Genomic DNA, 23,847 nt, shown 5'->3' with positions numbered 1-23,847 from the left:
AATAAATAAGATTCGGGTTTGAAGGCAAATGTCTTTTTTTATTGATAATGATAGAAAATAATGCTTGTTTAAAAATGCGTTTCATTTAATTTATGAGTTATTATACTTGCCTTTTTTTACCTATAAATGCTTTTTTTTCGTTTTTGTGTTTAATTATAATAATAGTTTTATATATATTTACAATATAAGTATATAAAAGCTTTTTAAGACGATGCGTTGTTAATGTCATGCTTAAAATTACCTTTAATAGGTACGCTTTAATTATGCTGTTAAATTTTATTAAAATACCTATACTATCTATAGATTAAAATGTATTTGACAAATAAACATATTTGTTTTTTTTTTACATTTTAAATGTTTTTCTTTTTTATTGTTTTGTATTACCTTCAAATCCAAATCCTACTAAAAAATAATAGTTATTACTTATTACTGGGACTAGAATTTATATGCAATAAAAAAAATGTAAAATATGCATTTGTAAATGCAAGGTTTAAATGAAAATGCAAATGGATTATTAAAAATATGCAATTATTATTATACGCGCCAAAAAAATATGAAATATATACTAAAAAAAAAAAATCATACATTTTAAAGTTAATAAAATAGTATTCTTAAATGTGTTACACAAAACAACTACATAGTGTTTTATATTTTTAATACTGAACAATCTTCTATTAGACCTTAATATGTTCTAATATAGGTATTTTTGAATAGCATCAATATACATACTATCACACGTTAAAAACGTCTGGTAACGAAATAGGTATACCATAAAACATGCATTTTTTGCGTTTTCATAGTCAAGTATGCAATGATATTAATTTTATTTAAATAAAAGCACTACTGTTCTTCTCATCGTGAGGCGTTTCGTACACATTACTGACAAAAGCAATAATCAAAAGTTGCAAAAAAAACATACTGTTGCATATAAATCCTAGCCCTACTTATTACCTATATAATTATTTAAATATATTTTAATTTGAAAGGAGGTGTACGGCACTACGACACAACGTGCTATAAAAAAATATGGAGACATACAAAAAGTATACAGAGTCCCCATATTTATTTACGTTATTACCTATAATTTATTTTGTCAATAATTTAAACACTGCTACACACTAATATATTTAAACTTGCAGTGCCTAATATTTAAAGGTAGACTCTTAATTTTCCTAAGTTCATTTTACCGCACACGACGCAGTAGATGTTGTCTTCTTCTACAGCATCCGCTTTTGGACATTGGTTAACATTGTTTGGGACACATGTCTCTATCAAGTGACGACACGGTAGATTCATAAAATAATTTCCACCCACGCATCCTGGCTGTATCCAGAACGAGCCGTCGGACTGGAATACCGGCATCATGAAGCCAGTGATTATTGTTCTGCAAAGCGGGCAATCACGAATTGCAAATGAGCAATCTACACAGGTCGCAATATGTAAACACGACATCAAAGCAACAGTGCGCAATTCGGTGCTGCACACGGTGCATTCAGTTACGGTGGTCGTGGACAAGGCAACTCGCAATTCACTGTAATAATAAAAGTTATATATTAAATAATATTTTAGAAAATAAAGTGGTGTAAACTGATTATAGGCAATGAAATAATAATAATGATAACATTATAATGTAAATATAAACATTATTACATAGGTATGCTAAATATTTAATGATGTAAGACTGAAATTTTTTTTTACCTTATGTATTATTATGTATTACCTATACACGTTTATTAAATTTTGTATCCTTATGCGTGTATAGCAAAACTATTTTTTATATTATTAACATTTTATACAGCACATAATATTCAAAATTAATTAATTTTAAGTCGAATTTTGTGTGTAGATTTTTTCACTACAGAGGCGAGTGCGTGTGCTGTTAGTTGACCGATTAAGAAAATTATTAGGTTGGTCAAATTTTGCAATTAGTTTAAAGAATTGAATTAAATTAAAAATTTATATATTATATACTATACATGATAGATATTTTGATCAAATATTCAGATGCAGTTGTATTGATCAAATAAATAATTAATGATAAAAATATAAAATTAAAAAGATCGTGAGTTTTGAGTTCACCAAGTGTTTAGATGGATATAGTTTCCTATATTTAAAATTAATGATAACTGATAAATAAATAAATTCAAGATAAATATCAATAAATGATGACCAATGAGACTAAATAGCATACATGCTCTTAACTCTTACTACATCTATACTACTATGGTCATTGTCTTCAATATAGGTTTTTTATTAACACTCCAATTAATTTGAAATTTTTTAGTTAACATTTTCGGATGAAAGATTTGCAGTATTCTCAATATCTATTTTATAAGTATGATAACTTTAGAAATCAAATCATTGTCCATTTTATGCTATTTATAAACACTAAAAAATTAATTGCATTATTTATAACAATAATAACTATTATTTTTATAATTATTTAAATATATAATTTTTAAATTATTAAGCAAGTTTTAGATTAAAAGCGGAGCGATAATGTTTAATTTTTTTTTTGTATCTATAAATACTTTTTGGGGCAGTGAGAATTTTTTAATTTTTAAAAATAGAAATGGTTTCTGGTTGAACATTTGATTTAATTAGTACTTTAAACGGTTAAAAAAATGTATATATATAATCGGGAAAAACAAAAAGGAAATAAAGAAAACCTAACCGCGGAGACATTTACACAAATCAAATTTTAGAAAAATTCGATTTTTACGAATATATCATCGTTTTTATTTTAAAATTAAGTTTTTAATTTTTTTTATATTTTTCTAGAAATGCGAATTGAAATTGGAAAATGTTTCAAAATTAAAATTTAACACAAAGCTTAATACTTAATAGCTTAACATAAGTTGTTAATTTCTCAATTAATATATATCAAAATTTTTTATAAGTTTTTAATCTATATTTTAAGAAACATTTTGATGATTTTATATACTGTGTAAATAACGATATGAATCAATGACGAAACCGTGTGACTAAACACGCACTAATATTATTAAACCCTCCTTGAGTTACTGTGTCATTACGGAAACATAATATACTCACGTTGTTTTTCGATCAGTCATGCCTTCGCACATGTCAAAAAACTCCCCTACAGGAATAGTTGGTGGGTGCAAATCCAACTCGGGATCGATCACGGCCGCGTTTAGCTCCGTTCTGTTCCTCGGACGGAAGTCGTACATCGATTCCCGTACCCGTCTAACGTAATCCGAGCCCATCTTCATCAACAAAAATTTGCAAGACGGTGACTTCTTGGCGTGGTATTTCCACGGGTCATTGGCAAACTCGGCGCTCAAGGTGACCGCGTGATGGCAACTGAAACACGTGATCTTACTGTCGACGATCGGAGTACGCGTGAATTCCCTGAGCGTTTTCTTTAACTCGCGCCAGCTCGTCGCTCTCGGAGTCGAGAATGTAAAGTAACCGGCCTGGACCATCCTGTTTAGCGCGTCTTCGTCAAAGCGCGGACGCTTGCGCGACTGCAACACCATGTGTAACGACACAAGCCTGTTACGCGTGAACACCGAGTACGGTATCTCGTTATACCGATGCGGGCGAATGATTAACAACCCCATCTTCATGAGCACGGTCTCGGCCACGGTCTTGTGCAGGAAGTTTCTGTACGCGTCGTGGTCGCACTTCCTCCAAAAGTCTGTCAGCGGCTTGAGATATCTCCTGTCGATGGACATCTCGCAATTCGTTGCGTGCATCCGCAACAGATCGTAAATGCTCATCGAAATTTCCGGGTGTTCTATGGAGGATTGGCACCGGAGGCACTCGTACACACAGTTCGCCACCTTTCGCGTGTTCAGGCCGCACGCGGCGATCAGCCCCACCAAGTCGTTCGTCATAGTGTAAGAGTTTCGAGCGTTGTTCATAACGAGAGTGAACCGTCCGGTGTTGGACGGCAACGGCTTGCACTCAAAATTCGCGGCTATGATTGTGTGCAGCAGCGGTCCCTTGCCGTGCACCTGCAAAAGTCGCTCCATATATGGGCGTACGATTTCTATGGGGAACGCCGTCACCCGATCAAAGTTTGTTTCGTGAAAATCGTTTGACCAGCTCACGTCTGTAAAATTTCTTTTCATGAACAATTCCGTGTACGCGTAGAACACATCGTCGAAACGATGGCTGTCGTACTTTTCTACTTCCTCCGCCATTGCTTTGTTACGGTTTATTGTCCGGAAAAATGCCTGGGTGGGAAGGATTCTATATTTATGCGTATTGATGAATATAAGGTGGTATAATATCCGTGGTTCCTCTTGATAGCTGGTTAATGACAGTGATGGTGGTGGTATTGGTGATCTAAACGAGTACAATTAATAGATATAATCACACGCACAAATGTTAATATTATTTTTTATTTTTTCCTATCATCAACTTAATATGATTAATAATACGATGTATTTCAGCCTTGATTTGAACTACTAATAATAGCAACGTAGTAGGTTTTAAAATAAATTTTTAACGGTGCCGTAAAATATATTATGTTATTCGAATTTGTTTCCGCTAGTTGGTCGATATTAAAAATTAGAGATAGTCAATTTTTAATTATTATACTGTACATATACAAATTAAATTAAAATCGATTATGTTTTTAAACGATTATTAATTACTCCATAAAGTACTCCATAAGTTTTTGTATATTTGTGAAACATTTACAGCATTTTAATATTCCCAAATCAAATTAATACTTACTTGTTTTCGTGTACTAAATAGTCAATCATATGTATGAAATTTGAGATTATATTTATATTAAATTTGATAAAATGGAAGAATTGTAAATTTTATTTTGTTAACTATAAAACAAGTAGATAAAGCTGGCTAAAAAAATTATGTATGTTATGGATTTTGGTGAATAACTATATATATTTATATACGTTATTTTCGACTTTAGTTGATATTTGAAAGGTAGCAACGTAAGGCAAAAGTTTAAAATTGACTGTTTATTATTTCCGTGATGCTTAGTATTTAAAAAAAATGCCAAAATTGCAATTATAAGCAAATAATTAGAAAATAATATTCCCAAAAATTCAAATATATTTTTGAAAAAACAATTATCGTGTAAACGCATTATTTTTTAAAACGATCATTCCTGTTGATCTACGATACACCACGGTGCTCTAAATTTATAGGTAGGTTTGTGAAAAAACGTTAAATTAGAACTCTTTTAAAAAAGTAGATACAATTTAAAATGTAGTATAAAGTTCGTTATAAATTCCAAAAAAATACACTAAAAAAAAAAAATTATGAATGCCTTAAAATCTCAACAAGTACAGTATAAAATTCTAAAGTATAAAATTTTAAAAATATAAAAATCTATCAAATATAAAATATTTTAAATTAAATTAATTAATTTTATTGTAAATTAAGTATGGCGTGCGTACAGTGTAAAAAACTTATAAGTTTAAAAAAAAAATAATCATGTAACGTGTATAAGTAATTTTTTGACAGAAATTATTAAAAATAATAAAAAACTGATGAAAAAATAAAAATTTTAAAATTGTTCATTCAAATTTAAGTACTTATTTGGAATATTGTGAAGAAGCTATACTATGTAATAAATTAAAAATAATACGTTTTTCTAAAAATTCATAACTTTATTTATAAGTGTTGGTTATGTAAAATAATTAAAACAAACCACTTTGGCTGACGACACTCGAAATAACTGTCATACCTACCTGTTAAGTATGCTATTATCTATTCCATCCCTATAATATTTTGTTAATATTGTTATACGTATACTATCATTGATTATATAAAATAAAATTTAGAATTTTAGTTTTAGTTTTAACAATTATTTTGTAAATAAAATTTTTAATTCATTTTAAACAGGTAACCATATTATTTTGTAATACACTATGTTAATATAAATAAATTTATTTAAATATATATATCATAATTTTTAGCACTTACATAGCATTTATTTAATAGGTAATGAATATTATCATTAATTAATTAAATTCCTTTTTAATGTGTTTTTAGTTCAAATGTTTAAATTATTTTATGTTTTGTATTAAAAGTAAAAATGAATTATTACCCTGCATAATTAATAATGGTATGTTTTTTAAATATTTAAATAATTAATATAGAACATTGAATAATATAATTTGTAAAATATTATAGAATGTTATAGAGTTGAAATGTACTTAGAGTCAGTGGAGGCGCGTGGATAATTGTACAGCGGGTAGACAACTAAAAAAATAGTGTTATATAAAATGTATTTAAGGATTAACTCAATTAACCGATTTTATTTTGTTGTAAACATATCTATCACACTGATTTTAATGTTGGATCTTTTGATAATTCACCTAATATTTTTTTTTTTAAATAGTTAAAATAGACAAAGATAAAAGTCTAATTTGTCATTGAATTTAAAAAATAATAAACATTACACATTACTCATAAGGGCAAAAGCCACTAAGCCACAGTAGGAATGCAACTAAATTATTAAAATATTATTTTGAGATATATCTCTTCTATTGTTCCATGCATATCATTTTGATAATACCCCGGTTTACCATGTCATACGCCCGTCATCAACAGCCAGACAGTTCAATATAATATTGTCTCGGCCGATACGTCGGCGACGGTGAAACAGCGATTTCGGTATAGACAAGATATAAATAAAACTATACATAATATATAAATATATAATATAATCACACTCGTTGCTCACACAGACACTGCTGAGACGAATCAGCGTAAACAACAATTTATTTATAAAACTATAAAGAAATAAAACACTTGTGTACTATAGTAGCATAATATAATAAACGAATAATTTTTAACTCTTCCACACCAAACTTATTTTTAGTCCTTAAAATTAAATTATTTGATATTTTTGAGTAGACTATGTTTTATTGCCTAAAGCACTGCCACTGCTTAGAGTACGTAGTGTTTGTAGAGTATTTTGTAGTCTAGCTTAGAGTCATACACAGTATAAAGTGATAGAAGTAATCGTAATGAAGCAATTTAAAGTGAAGAAAAATAAATTGACCATCGCCATCAGTTTTGTGAAAAAAGGACTTCGTATTCATATAATTTGCTCTTTGACACTAAATCATAACGCCGTGGCCTTATTTACCTAAACACTAATTACACTAAACAATCTATAGTAGGTATAAAATAAAGATGGTAGAAATCGTTTATAATTAGGTACGTTAGTTAAATTGTTAAGTATGAGGTTTAATGACCTAAAATTAAAGGTCCTAAAAAAATGTCTATATTTAATCGATTATTGTGGTATTCATATACCCTACAGATATATTAATATTTATTTACGATAAATTTAGACAAATATTTCGTGTATAATTACCACACAACATATGAATCATATTAACGACAGTTTATCGAAAATAAATTTCAAGATAAGGCGCATTGTTAAGTAATCAGTATAAAATTATTCGGCTATTAATAATAAAAGTTGAAAAATAAGAAAAAAAATACAACACGATTTTTACATTAAATTAAATCGATGTATGCTATTTGTGTAAAATATAATAAGTTTTGTAGTTAGTTACTTATAAATAATTGTCTATAAGCTAATTTAATACAGAGTTATATAAATACTTTGAAATGAAAATTACGTGCTGGCACAGCTTGTTTTTTAATGTAATTACCCTCCTCCCCTAACCACAAGTTTTAATTACGCTACTAGCGTAGACTAGACAACTAAAACTTGTAAAGGTACGTTTTCCCTTCAGCGCCAGTCTATGTAGTAGACTGAATGTCAAGGCACCCGAGTAATTAATCAGATATTAGGAGCTGAAATCGAGTATATTAATATTTTATTTTAGGTTATTTATCTTTTTAATCATAAATAACAGCAAGCTTCTATTTAAATAACAATATTATAATAAAGCAGAAGATTAAATAATTAAATGTTAACATATTTTTAACATATTATAAATATATAATATAATAAATACCTATTATAAATTAAATCAGGGATCCATGGCAGACCTGTCCATATCGTTTATCTAATTATTACAATAATATATATATATATTTAAAATTTCATATTATACTAAAAATAAGTTTGATAATAGATACCAATATTTTTAGTAAATAAAATCTTAATTGTTTATCAGTTTAACTATTTTTTTGATAGTCATTAGAAATCAATACAAAATTTTATTTTTTATCTTATAAAATTAATTGTTTTATGCAAAACTCTATAATAATAGAGTAAAAAGAAAATTGTATGACTCTAAACTTAATTATTAAGAGTTAAAAAAAAAAAAAAAAATAGTTGAACTTCGGCTGTAATGTTTTTAATAATAATAATAACAATAGTAAATTTTAATATAATATCTAAGCAATACGATTAATAGTTAATAATTAACTTACCGAGACACGAATAAGCTCACGTACGAGTATATAAGATATCTGTAACGGTTCTATAGTTTTGCTTACTATTGTTGCGTTTTAATACTTGCTAACATAATTACTCCTCACGGTGTATTGTGCGTCAATATTCTGTCATCATATTCAGGTGCCTGGGATCTGACGACAGCGCCAAATCCCAACAGTGGTGGGCGTGGATAACGAATTCTGCAGGGATGTTGCGACTCTACCGTCTACCCACGTTCTACAAGTCCACCCCACCGTGACTAGTATGAGAAGGGATGGGTATGTAACGATTCCCGGCGATTTTACCCGAGAAGCGGTCCAGGAAAACACCGAGGCGGGGCCAAGTATTGATCGCGGCCAATATTAAAGGGGTCGAGTGAAAGTATACGCGTAAAAACGGCCTCGGGAGGTCGTTGCGGATCCAGCTGATTCGCCGCGATGATTGATCGTTTGGGATGTTTGGAAGTGTCGCTCCGTTCCGAATCACTTTCGATAATACTGCCGCTCATATTGCTGTTATTTTTGTTGTTATTATTATTACTATTATTATCATCGTTATTATTTTATGGGATGACTGTTTGTCCACATTTTATACAAATACGATTTCTCGATGAAAAAGAATAAATTGTTTTTAACACTAATATTATTTTAGTTGCCGGATGTGTATGATGCACACTATATACACACTAAAATATCTTTATATAGTGATGAGTATAAATAGGCCAAAAGCGGTATCCAAGAAAATAGCTAATAGTTGCGTCCTGTGGTAAATACTTATCCTAAATTGCGGTCAGTGTTTTTTTATAGTACCCACTACCCAGTCTCACTATTGAAAAATATAAAACATATTAATAAATATTATTTACTATGAGAATTTATTTTCTTTCTTATTCTTACGCATACTGCTGTTGCATTATAATTACAGGCAGTTTGAAAATCTTATTTTGCAATTTTTAATTACATTTTCGTCTGTTTATTTTTTTCTTATTAAGTCATTAGTAAGAACATTTTTGACATATTCTTTTTATAAATTCAAATTTTTAAAGTTTTAATTGCTATTAATAAACTTTCAAAACAATAATACTATATTATAAACGTGTGTTATGATTGTAGTAGTTATTTAACATGTAATGTTAATATTATATGACAGAAATATCTTAAAATTATAGATATTAATCAAGCTATAACTATTACATAGGTACTACTTGCATTTCAAAAAAAATTTTACCTTAACTTTTAGCTAGTAAATTTGAAAAGTGAGTAGGGTCCAGTTACACACTAACGTATCTGTTTATAATTATTTTAAATTTTAAATTTTTTTTCTTGAAATTAATATATTTGTTAATGGTTGAATAAAATATTAAAAATTAAGTTAAAAAATATTATTTTATTTACAAAATAAGTGTTTTTATGTGTTATTCTATAAAATAATTAATTTATAAATTATCGAAACAGTAGGTATTGAATATATTATATACGTGTACTAGTTATCTTATTAATCAATACCGCTCTCTTTATTAAAATCTTAAATAAATTGTACAAATTGTTATTTATTAATTTATTGTATCTATACTACACTTTTTCAGTCATGAGATAAGATTGACATCATAGGCGTGACTCGACCAGTCGTCTTACACGTTGGGCATATTATGCTGTATGTAAATATAAATTATTCTTTCCATTTGGCAGATACATAGGCGAAACTACGAATCAGGCCAAGCAGGCCATAGTCTGGGTTAGTAGTCGGCAATAGGCAGCCCGCGGGCCAAATATGGCCCGTGAAGGAAAAATTATTGGACCACAAAAAAATATTTTTTTTATAATGCTGGTTTTCCATAATATAATATAAAACACATAATATATATTTAATTTAATTTATGATGTATTTAGAGATAACGATGGTGTTTATCGTTAATCGTTGTTTACAATAATAGTTGCGATAACACAACAATTATTAACTAATATCTGAGTTTTTACTGGCCCTCAATATCTTTTTTTTAATTTTCTGGATCTCCCTAGAATTTAATTGCCGACCCCTGGTCTAGGTAATGTCTACAGGTTATCGGCCACAGAAATGATTTACATGTTGTACTTATAATAATATATATTTATAAATTATAAGAAATAAAAATAAATTTTTTATATTTTATTAAAATCAACAAATGAAATTTACCTTTAGATATTATTATTTCTATTTAATTAATTTTTTTATAATTATTTAATTATACTATATTCGTTTGTAGAGAGATTTGTACAATATATTTTCGTCGAGTATACGCATATTAAATTTATAGAAATACCTATAATAATGAGAGCGGCGGTGACCGATTATACAGACCATATTTTTGTTGCAGTTACATACAGTATCCGCACCACAAATAAGCTGTAACATTTATTAATTATCGGTAAATTTTCTTGGAATTAAATTTAAAGCTTGAATATAATATCGTGACAGTATAACTATTATACAAAAAAATTTTATTAATATCTAAGTATATTAAATATTAATACAAAACACAATTCTAGAGTGTAAATACAGATTTACACAAGTTTTTCTATAATATTGAAAAATATATAAATTTTAAGATGTAATAATTTTTTACCAGAGAAAAAAGGAAAAATTAATAAACGTTTTTACCTATCCTTTTACAAAAATGTAGTTTAACCTTTTAGTAGGTGTTAGAAAATAGGTACTCGTATGTATAAAATATTTATAAATAAATATATGCCTACTTAAATAGAAATCAAATTGAAATTATTTGTAATAACTATCTAATCTATACAATATTTTATTAAAATTTAATAATTAACTTTTTATAATCTTTTATATAACTGTAGCATTAATCAATTTTTGGAATGCAATTATAGGCTGTAAAAAAAATGATATATTGAGACGCAAGATGATTATACCTGTTTTTGATCTTTTTAATTCGGTTCCGAATTACTTATTAAATAAAATTTGAAAAACAACTGTATGCATTATTTGAAACTCAGATTAAACTATTTTCGAAGTTATTTGTAGGGTGCAACTATATGTAGTTCTCGAAAAGGGTTTTTTGGGTCTTTAATCCCTACTCCCATTAAATTAATGACGTATACCTTATTTTAAATTCTACTCAAACATTATGTACTAAATAAGTTGATTTATATTATTACAGACACATAATTACATACATTTACCAACTTTATACGTACATTAAAACACATTAGTTATAGTTATACTGTTGGCCGTGAAGTAAATTATAGTTTTTATGTGAAGATCTAATCAAGATAAACATAATTGTTACCTATTAGACCCTCTTCCTCTCAATATAAACTCCTATAGGTATCCTTCTAAACTTTTTATAAAAAGAATATTGGTAACAGTAATAAGAAAAAACATAATATTATTGAAGAACTCGTACATATCTTACAAATATCTTAGAAAATTTTAATCGTTAACCTCAAAATGTGTGTATATAATCACTATAAATTACTATAATATTCTATTCAGTTTTAAAATTCTAAACTATGTAAATTGTTTGGACCGACTACCATAAATGGATAAACATCAATTGATTGTAAATTTGTAAATCATTTACCGCACAAATATCAATCTCAATCATTTTACCGATTATTGATCGCTAAGATTAATAATTGTTCTAATTCTTCGATTATGTCATACCTAAATTTTATTTTTCTTCTTTGCTCGTAGATTAACTACTTAAAAGTTAAGTACTAGTCATAGTATAAATAAATATTATAAAAAACCTATTTTAGGGATGCAATGACACAATGAATACTAATTACAAAAAAAAAATATAATATAAACATAAAAAATATTAGTCATTACATACAATTTTAAATTTGGAAAATTTTAAATATATAATATATTTTAGTAAGCTGACATGGCACCTGTGGTGGGCGTAGAGAAACGGAGCAATTGCCTGAACTACAAATATAATTTTAAAAATTTTAATTTTTATTATTGTTGAAGTAAACATTTTATTGTTATTTTGACATAAGAGGACGCCGCACCCGCATGCGTTGTCTCTGTCTTACATACGTACAACATATCAAATTTTCGTTCAGCAGAGTCCATTTTATATTGTTAGCTTTAACATTAGAGTAAATTTACCTATTATCAAACTTAAAGATAAAAATTTTATCTAAGCAATGACAGGATTTTATTGATATTTTAATTTTAAGCTAAGTTATAGCCATATAAGATATTGAAAACTTTAAAATGCTCATAACTCACTTTAAAATTATAATATTAACAAAAGCCTATGTCATTGTTTAGATAAAATTCTTAAATTTAAGGTTGATAATAGGTAAATTTACTCTAATGTTAAAGCTAACAACATAAAATAGATTCTGCTGAACGAAAATTTGCTATGTTGTATGTATGTAAGACAAAGATAACACATTCGGGTGCGGCGTTCTCTTAAGTATAGATTTATTTTTTTTATATATACTTATTATTTGCTTTTATTTTTTAGTTTGCAAAGAATGAAATTTTTTTTAATCCTCCTTTTGGTAAGTATTTGATTTAATACTATATTCCTCGTTGTTAAATTTTACGTGTGGGCCCATTAAAGTTAATAGGATTAAATTATTATTATTATTATTTATTTTTTTATTCTCTATATGATTTTTAATATTAAAATATTTATTATAGGTACGCTTGTAAGTTATGATAAACATTATTTCAGTAAACTTTAGTTTAAATAAACAATTTTATGATAAATATAAATTGTGTTCTCGTAAATTAGATATACGATTATTAAATACTAAAATGATATAATACACCGACATAAATATGAATTAACGAGTGAAAATGTAAAAATCTTACAATACTAACATGAAACAATTATTATTAGATATTACGTACTTTATTTATTATTTAATAGATCGTGTGAATCGGAAACGTGCTTGTATGTATTTGTACGTATTTAATCATCTAGAACCACGCTCAAAACGACAAAAGTTTAGGCTGGTATTGGAGTGTAAAGGCAACTTAAGAGTATTTAAAAAGTATCTACCTTAATACATAGAACTAATAAAATCAATCAGATTACCTTTTAAACGTTGTTATTGGCTTGATGGCGGCTACAAATGATGATTGTGATAAAAGTTGTGTTTTGTCAGTATACTCTGCTTACTGGGCGTGCAAGGACTGCAAAACATCCGATCGATACGCGATTGCATATCAGCGTAACTTTACAGTGTTACATCATGTGAAAAACTTTATAGTCGTATTGAGAAATGAGAATATTATCCATAGTTCACATTTGATATCAAATAGAGATTTAATCTAATAATTTTGATTTCTACCTTTATATTTGTTCCCTGCTAATAGCTTGCAAACATTCAACGCTAAAATCACAGGAAAGTGGAAACTCGCTTGCACGTTTAAACTGTTGAGAGTTGAGTAAAATACATACCTACTGATACTAATATACAAACTTCCAGTTCAAAATAAAATGTTGATGTTTGTCTTAATACACGTTTAATTATCCGATGAATATGGGGGGGGGGGGCCTTTAAAAGTGTCACTAGCAACACATTATTTTTTAAAATTTTTTTTTTTAGAAAAGTTTACAAGAACCAACAAAATCTTACAAGCACACCATTCATTCTTTGGTAGGTATGTATTATATACATAACTTATGTTAAATCACCAGGTTTTTTATCATAAATTAATTTTGTTATATTTTTTCTATGATTAACTTTCTAAAAACAACACCACTTAGTTTTATATTTTTGCCGATATATTATTGTCCCTTTGCTATTAAAATATTACCAGATTATATCAACCAAAGTCCAAAATAATAATTACTCAACATTCAACAATTACATTAATTCATAAGCCACAACAAAACTGAGAATTAGTTTTAAGAATTACATTGAATTAATTCAATTAGTAAAAAACTAAAAGTAAATAAATATTATATTTAATGTAAAATAACTAAGTATTTGCTTCTCCTACTAATACTTAAACTAAAATAGATTCACTAAATTAAATATATACCTCATTTTTATTTTCCATCGCTACAACTATTGTAGATTGCTGTTGTGATAAGTGATAACCATATTAATAATATTTTATAACAAGCATTATAAAAAAAAAAATGAAATTTTATTTATGAATAAAATGGTCTTGAATTTTAAATTAAATCCTGATCTGATAAAATAAATATTTGTCTATTGATGACGAATGACGATGTAGAGTGGTTGTAAGTAGAAATTTATAATATTCTTTCTTCTAAATCTTTAAAATATGTAACACTCGGAACAATAATACCCCCTTGCCATCCATATACCAAATTCGTCCCTACCTAGACAAAACAGGATCTAGCCAATGAAGTAATGTTAACATTGGCCAAGCTGAAAATATTGAAATAATTACATCTTAATAATGCAGATTCGTTTAATAACGGAGATAAATAAAACTACAAAAGTGTTTTAAATTTAAAACTGTTTATTTCTAAAAAAAAAAATAAATTGAATGCATAATTAATTACATAAGTCCATTTTGTAAATTATTTTAAGTCATAAATTTAACAATAATGAATGTATTATATTTAATGTCATAGAAAGCTCTTCTTTAAACAATATATGTATTGAAGGCTATAAATAATAACAGATGTGTATCACTGTTCATAGTTTACTTAAATTTAATTGAAATAATTGATACATTTACAAAAAAATATATTTGATAATGTTAAATGTATCATAAAAATATTATAGATAAAGTATGAGTATAATTATAATTCATGTAACATTTAAATAATTCGAATACAATATTTATAGCTTAATTATATACTTAATGTATAATTGTTAAGATTGCTGTCACTACAATCTATAATACAAAGTCGTCAGTCGTAAAGATGAATTAAACGGGTGTGCCTCGAAAAGATTCTATGAATTGATTACTAAAATATGGGAGATTATTAATAAATTATTTAAATTTCTTAAAAGATTAAAACTTACGTTAAGTCATGCAAACCAATATCCGCGAAAAAATAATCGCAAAGTCGAGAACTATGGTGGTTATTAAAAAACGGAAATAATCCAATAACCGATGTTTGTAGAGAACTAAAATTTAAATTTAATGTTTATATAATATATAGAACTCAAATATTTATGAAAAAATAAAATACTCACGGATCCAAAATACGTTTCGTCAAATTATCATGTCCCATATGTATAATTAATTCTTTGAATATGGTCTTTAAATATGCTCTTCCAGAATAAGATGTTTCACTTTCAATCAGTCGTACTGATGAAAATACTTTCCATGAAATCGAATCGGAGTATAAAAGTTGAGCAAAGAATTTAGCAAGATTTACTAATTTATTTGGGTTGTAATTATGAATAATTGGGTAGCTCTGCATAAAAATAATTTCTAATGATTCAACTATCAATTCATTCATGCAACAAAAATTCTGAAAATTATAATAGACATTAGACATAAAAAAATTTAAGGACTACATTGGTATTTATCATTTTCATCCATTAAACACACAATTAACTAAATCATTTTTAAAACTGTGTATTAAACATTGCGACTAAACCACAATATTTTAACCTTTTATTAAAACAACAATGATCGTGTCTTTACTGAGTAATAATTAGAACAGCAAACTATCTGTATATACTTAAATATAGAATGTAAATAATATAAATATTGGTATAGGCACCTACATAAATATTTTCTAATACGTTTTATTTAATTTTAAATAGTTTATTTCACCACTTACGTAGTTATACTGCATATAGTAATGGATGTAAGATAACTAATATTAGTGTAACATTTAATAAAATAAAAATATTTTTAATTTAATTTTTACTTGTAGTATAGATCCATAAAATTTATTGTATACAACACTGTTTTCGAAGCAACAATCCAAATATGTAAGGCACAGTTGCATTTCTTGACCAGGTTTTAATTTAATTTGCATTAACTCAAGAGCGATGTCAAGTGAAGATAGTTTCAAATTTACCATTATGCTAATGGTTTTTTTTATTGATATATTACTGCTTAATGAAAACATGTTTGTTTCTGATTCTGTAATAACAAATAATTATTAAACATTAAACAATAACTAATTATATGTGTGCATAGTAGATATGTGTTAAAATATAGTATATAAAGATTGCAAGGAATAACAAATATCAGTATATCACATCTGTCAGTAACACTTAGCTATTGGTCTATTAAATAAAAAGAACTAATATTAAAAAATTATAATAATACTAATTGAAATTAAAGATAAAAAAATTTATCAGAAAAGTATTTCATAGATAGCATTAGATGAGTTTAAAATGAGTATTATATGTGTATAATATGATTGAAACATGGTTTTTGTTTAATAATGAATATTTTAATTATAAAGAAATAACAATATTTTTACTACATATTAAGACTAATTACGAGCAATTATTTTAATTCTTACCAAATTCATCTTCATCGTCAGCCATTTCATCAAAATCATATTTTGCAAAACTGTAAACTTTACGTTTCGATTTTAGTACTGACCTGATATTAGTTCTATGAATAATTTCATTAGATTTATAATCTAGATCATACTTGAAAGAATCTACAGAATAAAAACTTAAAATTAAAGCATGAAAACAATATTATTTTGATATAGATTATGTATTATAAATCATTACCTAGTTCATATTGAGGATCGTATTCAGAATTTAAAGACAATAAGTGAGTGTACTGTTTACGAGGATCTACTAAATCAAACTGCTGTTCGTCGTCTTTGAAATTATCTCGATATGTTGTCAATATAGTTTTTGCCAAACATTGTACCTAAAAAACGAGTTTATTGTTTTAAATAAATTAACGTACACACTTAACTTAATTTTATAGTTTCTTATAGATCATTAATAACAAATGATTTTAAATAGTTGAATATCCATAAGTAGCAGTAAAATATATGTTTACAGAACATGGTATAGGTATTTATGATTTCCAAAAAATGTAAATGCTTTTATAATTTATAATATTTAAGACAGATACTGTGTTAAATAACTTTAAAATAATTTAATTCGTTAATAGTCATTTATCCATGACTAAATGATTAAAAATATTTTTTTTATTTAAGCATTCGAGTAATAATTATGAAACAATTTTTATAAAAATCTTGGGTACACAGGATAATACAAAAAATGATTTGTCTACTATAATTTTGTGTTTGGTCTATGACTAATCTTTAAATTATATGCTACATATAAAAAAAAAATAGAATATTGATAAACCAAAGTAATAAATAGATATTATAATTTTTTAATTGCTCTATTTTTTAATCTATTAAACTAAATTTAGTTAATCAAAAAATGACTTGATGTCTAAAACAATTATTCTATCGATTTTCAATTTCAATTATTTTAATAATTTTCGTTAAGTTATTATAAAATATAATTTATTAAGAAATAGTGGGTCCCAAAAATAAATTTACAAATATTAATGAGCAAATTATCAACATTTTTTTAATGTATAAACCATTGGTATTTGAATTGGGTAAAATTGTATTATCTCTCAGTCCTCACTTATTATAATAGGTATAAAAAATATTGATTTACCGATTTATCAATCTGTTTATCTTGCGAAATATTTTCCAGCGTATCAAACATGTATTTTAAGTCTAGCTCGTTCTGCAGGTTCAACTTCAATTTCTTTCCACATACTTTCAAAATAACTTTTATCATATCCATTGAGTGTATGGTCGGTGATTTTATAAGTAGTTTAATAATATCAAAAGCCAACCCGTCTTTAGCCTATATTAATAATCGACATACATCAATACAAAATTTGTACATTATACATTTAATATGACAATTAATATAACTTACAACTTTATGATTAATCATAAAGGTTATAAAGAGTATTGGCTGCATATACTTGTCCTCTTCTTTAAATTTGTGTGCATTCGTGAACGTACAAATACACCTTATCAACAGCAGTTCGATCACGTTTGGAAACTAAATGTACAAGTAGACCAGTTCGAATCAATGAGTAAAATTATTTTTATCAAACAAATAAGAATTGTCTACCTCGAGATTAATGAAGGATACCAAAGTGGCATACATATTTGTACAGTGGAGTGATGCCGATTGTGCGTTTATAATAGCCTGACATAATAGCCCCTTAGCACGTACAATATTTAGTTGCAATAATTTATTTCTTGTAAATCGTATATTGCCTGGATTTAACTTTTCTATTGCAGTTTCAATAGAGAATTTCAAATAGCTCCAATTAATTCTCTGTTCGGTTGGACTTAAATAATAAAATAATTAAATAAATATACATATAATGATTATTAAATATTTTTAAATTTAGTAAGCGGAGCGATAAATGTATTGATTTACAATGTGTTGGTTGTGTGTGTGTGTGTGTCTGTGTCTGTGTAAACATGCGCGCGTGTGTATGTGTGCATGTGTGGGTGTGTGTATTTTTCATGTATATACCTACAATAGGTAAATGGTTAAAAAAATATTTCAATTTTTCACTTAAGTGAAGTTTTATTGATAGAAAATTAAATCTTGTTTTTACTTTAGAAGGGTCAAAATTTAATTTTTGTACAAGTACAAAAATATAATAATACATTTTACAACTGATTTTTAAATATACCCCATAATGCGAAAATTAAATACAGCATACTTGCTGATCACTTGAAAACTATAATTTTTCTTTCAATGACAATTATTTATGTAGGTACAGAAAAAGAAAAAAGAAAAATTAAAATAGGTACTCAAATAATCATGAATCATGTTATAAATCCTAACCTCTTATTTATTTATCAAATCTAAAAATAAAACGATTGTTAACTTACTTGACAGCATTATTTTCATTGATGACGTTCATATTTGCATAATTTTTTCCAGAGCCTGTAAATATACAATAAAATATTGTATTTAATAGAAAGATGTAATTAGTCTTACATGTATTTTATAGACACGATTTAAATTGTAAAAGTGGATTATTATTTTATTGAAAATAATAGTGAAATATACTTTTATACTATTAGATTTTCATATTAGATGTTAACTTAAGAAAAAGAAAAGTAGAAAATAAATAACAGTACAATATTAATTGAAAATAAAAATTCTTTATGGTTTATTTCTAACTTCTTGAAATAAAAAATAATATAAAGATAATTGATAATGTTGAAAAACGAATATTTGGCTTTGATTTCGTTTGTTATAATTTTTTTTTTTTTTAAGAAAATCAACACTAAAATTGGATAAGTACGGCATTTAATTTTTAGAGAAAAGCGACTACGACTACCTAAATCCATAACGTATCCATCTGTATCTGTAATTTTCTTTCTTTTCATTTATGTTATCAAATTAACATTACTATTATATAAAATGTAGATTGTAAAAATGTCTTTAATTTATATAATACTCGTATATAATATGTGTGTTTATATGTGCATATATATTAGCTCTAAACTCGAAAGTTAGATATAAATGTCTGTGTGTATTTAATTATACAAATATTTGAAAATAAAGATAAGCATAGAATTTTGCATTGTTATTAAAAAAGATCGATATGTTGGAATCAAAAAGACACATGACTAAATTAATACAAATTGAATATTATAGCTATTTTGCATTGTGAGAATTTTTAGTTGGCTTAATTATTTAGTTTAATAAATTAACAGCCTAAAATTAGAATGCAAAATTACATCTCACGGTAAAATGATAAAAATGTAAAGAATGCTAGCCAATTTGACCCTATTAACTTTTTTATATTGAATAGGTACAATTTTTATAATTATTATTTGTATTGATAAATTAAACTGTTTAAATGTACAATGTTGTCTTACATGATATTTTTAATGAAAACTTATTATTTCAAAACGTATTTTGTTATAGATGTTTTTAAAAATGTATTATTTCTTAAAATGTTTTGTTAAAATATTTTTGAAAAAAAAAATTAATTTTTAGTCTCCGATCATTATTAGGTATTTTTAACTTTTAACATTTTTAAATGAAAACAAAAAAATGTAATTTCATATTTTAAGGCAAAATATTAAAATTTTGATATGAAAAATTTGAGTTTTAAACCAATAATTTATGGTGATTATAAATTTAACCTTATAATTAAACTTGTAAGGATTTAAAATTTAGGTGATTGAAGTAGAGTGGAGCGAAATAATAAAATATTTCTCTGTAACTGCACTAATCTTTTATTTTTTTATTTTAATTAGAATATACAATCTATAAATATATGTACAATACAGATATTTGATGTAATGGCTCCAATAGGGAAAGAAAAAAATTGAAATTACACGTGATATAAAAATTACCCATTTGTCACTTAAGAGTTCATAGGTATTCCGCTCATATTTTCTTCTTTTTGAAATCTGTTACAATTATAAGAACATTAAAGGTATGACATATCTTAATACCTTAATTAAAAAAATATATACCCATGAATTTCAAAATGAAGAATCATCTAACCGGAGATACTTTAATGTTCATCACTTAAAAACTAATTAATTATACGTGAAAAATCATTTTCAACGTACAAAATTCTCAAAATACTCCAATTTGGAACATGAAATAAAATAAATGCATGCTGATATTTAAAAAAGCGTAGAGAAATTCGATTTAAACGTTGATTAAAATAACTATATGGTTACCCTAGGTACTGTAATATAAAATACGCTTTATCGTGTCATAACTCATAATTGGTAATACCTATAATATAATGCAAGTACTAATTGATATCGTTGTAAAATTATAAATTTTCGGTGATAAAAAACATTATAATATCATACTATGATAATATTACAGGCGATATATTATACTCACAGTATCGTTTGCGACCATAGAAAGCCGACATATTCAGCTGTGGCTCTTCCGTGTCCGAAGAATAAATTTCAAACATTGTGGTGGGTAACGGCGATGACAACACTATTACCAAATGCGAGCGAATAACATCGACGTAAAACGAGACAACGGTAAACGTGCTGCAAACGGCGCGCGATAGCAAGTGCTCAGTGGTCGTGGTGGCACGGCGAGCAAATCTGAACACAGCAATCAGTGGTCTTGGAGGCTATGGTGATGTGAGGGCGGGTCGGCGCGCGCCGCAGAAGGCGACGTCGTCCTTCGTCCGTCGTCGACGTTGTCGTCGGCATAACATAATAATATGTTTCGTCGCATAAAAGGCAAATATAATAAGACGGACCTACGTTCACGCACGTGTTCATTAGTTTGAGCCGTTTGTGGCGATGGCCTTGAAACCCGTGACCAGAGACGTTGGTATTTTGTATTGGATGTAGAAATGCAAAAATAATTAGGTGAGGGGTCGAACAATATCTAAACATGAACGGACCCCTAAATCGACCTTGACGCGTATACAACGTCTACGCCTCCTTCTCTATACGAAACATACACGTGCCTACCTACCATGCAGGGACCGCACAACGAGAGTTTGGAGTACGGAGAACCGGTTTTCTTAGAAATCCGTTGAATTGAAATCTTGATATATTTATTTCAAGTAAAATAATATTGTATGGTATAAATATTGTCGTTTTGATGTTTTAAGCTGAGGATTGCCTAGAAATTATAATTGCGTATGAGATGTCCGTATCGCTTGTAATGGGATTGTTATTATTTTCAATTAGAATGATTAAATTGATATACTTATATGGCTGTATGTACCATGTACCTATATATATGGCCAAATTTAAATTAACATTAAATACTTGGCAAAGATCCCTCAAATGCATTTACTACCTACAACGGTCACAAAAATTTATCTTGGGCGAGAGCTGCTACTAAGTGACGTGTCCCACATCCAAATCTCCGTATTTTTCAACTATTACAACTGATTTAATTATTAATAATTCAATTTTCAACCAGACTGACCTTTGTGATTCCTACAGTCGCAAATGTATCCATTAACCCCGACCGAACCGTTAGAGTTAGAATTCATTAACTCTTACGAAGCAACTACAGAAATGCACACGTCTTATTTACACACTGCAGTGGATAAATCGAGGTACCTAAAAGCGTACAGCACATTATATAATATTCAAAATAAATAATTTAATATATTTTATTTTCTCTGTGTACTCATTAGTTACTCGTGTAATCCGTTACTGCCACTAAATTTCCCCACAAAAAAAAATTAGAACTTACATCGATAGATTGCTTCCGTGAACATAAGTGGTTTTTATTTATTATTATTATTTTTATTAAATGACACTTACATAAATTATTCAACTTTTTGATAAGGAAATACTTAATCGACTATCTTAATTCATGTGCATGACTACTCACTAAGTAATTCTAATTTCGAACGCAATTCGTATATACTTTTTACCAATATAGACAAAGTATCATATTGGTAATTAATAAATTATTTTAAACTCGTAATAAATAATAAAGATTATTTTTTATGTAGTTTGTTTCAGTGATTATAATTTATATTATGTAATTTTATACAGTGATTCTCTTGGTAGAGAATCGTCAACAAATTGTTTAAGGACGCGAATATGTAACTTATTGTGAACATGAATATTTTTTAAATAATTATTGTTTTAATTTTAATACAATAAAAACATACTAAATTGTAACAACTTTTCTATAATAATATTATAAACCTAAAAGTCGTTATGAATCTTAGTGACAATATGAGTGGGTGGGGGGGGGTCACGGACTCAAAAAGGTTATAAACCACTGATTTAATGAATTTGAAACAAATAGAGGAAAAATGTCTACTTATGCCTAAAAACATTTTATTTTTTTAGTAATAATTAGATACCATTGTGTGCAAATATTAAATTTGTTATTTTTTTTACCATTTTTGAAAATTCGTAAACTAAGAATAACCAATGAATAATCCTTATACATTGTGGAAATAATTATTTTTATAATATTTTCGAGATTATCTAGTTTATTATTAAGAATTAAAAACCATTGAGCTTGTACTCGTATATCTAACAATTTAATTAAATAAAAGTTAGCAACGAAAATACGTTAATTTATGTGTTCGATTTTCCCGAACCGAAACGTTTTACAAACCACAGGCTACCCTAAACAAATCGTTAAATCTATATGTCAGATGCGTGCTTATAGGAAATTAACTCACTGATGTGCATGCACATACCATTACAATTCTGACGTTGACTGTTATAAACTATTCTTTAAAATATTCAAAAATATAATATATTAAGGGGTCTTGCTTCGGTTAGTATTTAAGAGGACGTCGCATCCGCACGTGTTGTCTCTGTCTTACATACACAAACAACATAGCAAATTTTCGTTCCGCAAAATTCATTTTATATCGTTAGCTTTAATATCAGAGTAAATTTACCTATCATCAAACTTAAAGGTAGGAATTTTATGAAGGCGTTTATTAATATTATAATTTTAAAGTGAGTTATGAGAATTTTAAAGTTCTAATATTTTATATAGCTATAACTCAGTTTAAAATTGAAATATCAATAAAAATCTACGTGATGGCTAAGA

At 27.1% G+C, this 23,847-nt stretch overlaps 2 protein-coding genes across 2 annotated transcripts; both read right to left on the bottom strand.

The window, feature by feature from the left end:
• Positions 1-843: 843 nt before the first annotated feature.
• On the bottom strand, positions 844-13,487 carry LOC112595660. The gene is made up of 3 exons (XM_025340942.1): positions 13,425-13,487; positions 3,055-4,314; positions 844-1,531 (listed from the first exon to the last, which is right to left on the bottom strand). The coding sequence occupies exons 2-3, from the start codon at positions 4,167-4,169 to the stop codon at positions 1,150-1,152; spliced, it is 1,497 nt and encodes a 498-aa protein (XP_025196727.1). The 5' UTR covers positions 4,170-4,314; positions 13,425-13,487; the 3' UTR covers positions 844-1,149.
• A 1,740-nt stretch (positions 13,488-15,227) lies between these two features.
• Positions 15,228-21,259, bottom strand: LOC112595594 (pre-mRNA-splicing factor CWC22 homolog). Its single transcript, XM_025340860.1, has 11 exons — positions 21,184-21,259; positions 19,194-19,248; positions 18,415-18,637; positions 18,214-18,342; positions 17,944-18,138; positions 17,026-17,170; positions 16,806-16,949; positions 16,200-16,417; positions 15,514-15,794; positions 15,340-15,444; positions 15,228-15,281 (listed from the first exon to the last, which is right to left on the bottom strand). The coding sequence occupies exons 1-11, from the start codon at positions 21,257-21,259 to the stop codon at positions 15,242-15,244; spliced, it is 1,611 nt and encodes a 536-aa protein (XP_025196645.1). The 3' UTR covers positions 15,228-15,241.
• Between the last annotated feature and the right edge of the window lie 2,588 nt (positions 21,260-23,847).

The sequence above is a fragment of the Melanaphis sacchari genome, unplaced genomic scaffold (assembly GCF_002803265.2).
Source record: "Melanaphis sacchari strain LSU unplaced genomic scaffold, SCAv2.0 Contig28_pilon_pilon, whole genome shotgun sequence".
NCBI classification, from domain to species: Eukaryota; Metazoa; Arthropoda; class Insecta; order Hemiptera; family Aphididae; genus Melanaphis; species Melanaphis sacchari.
Note: the sequence above shows the minus strand (reverse complement) of the source record. Positions and strands in the feature narration are given on the sequence as shown.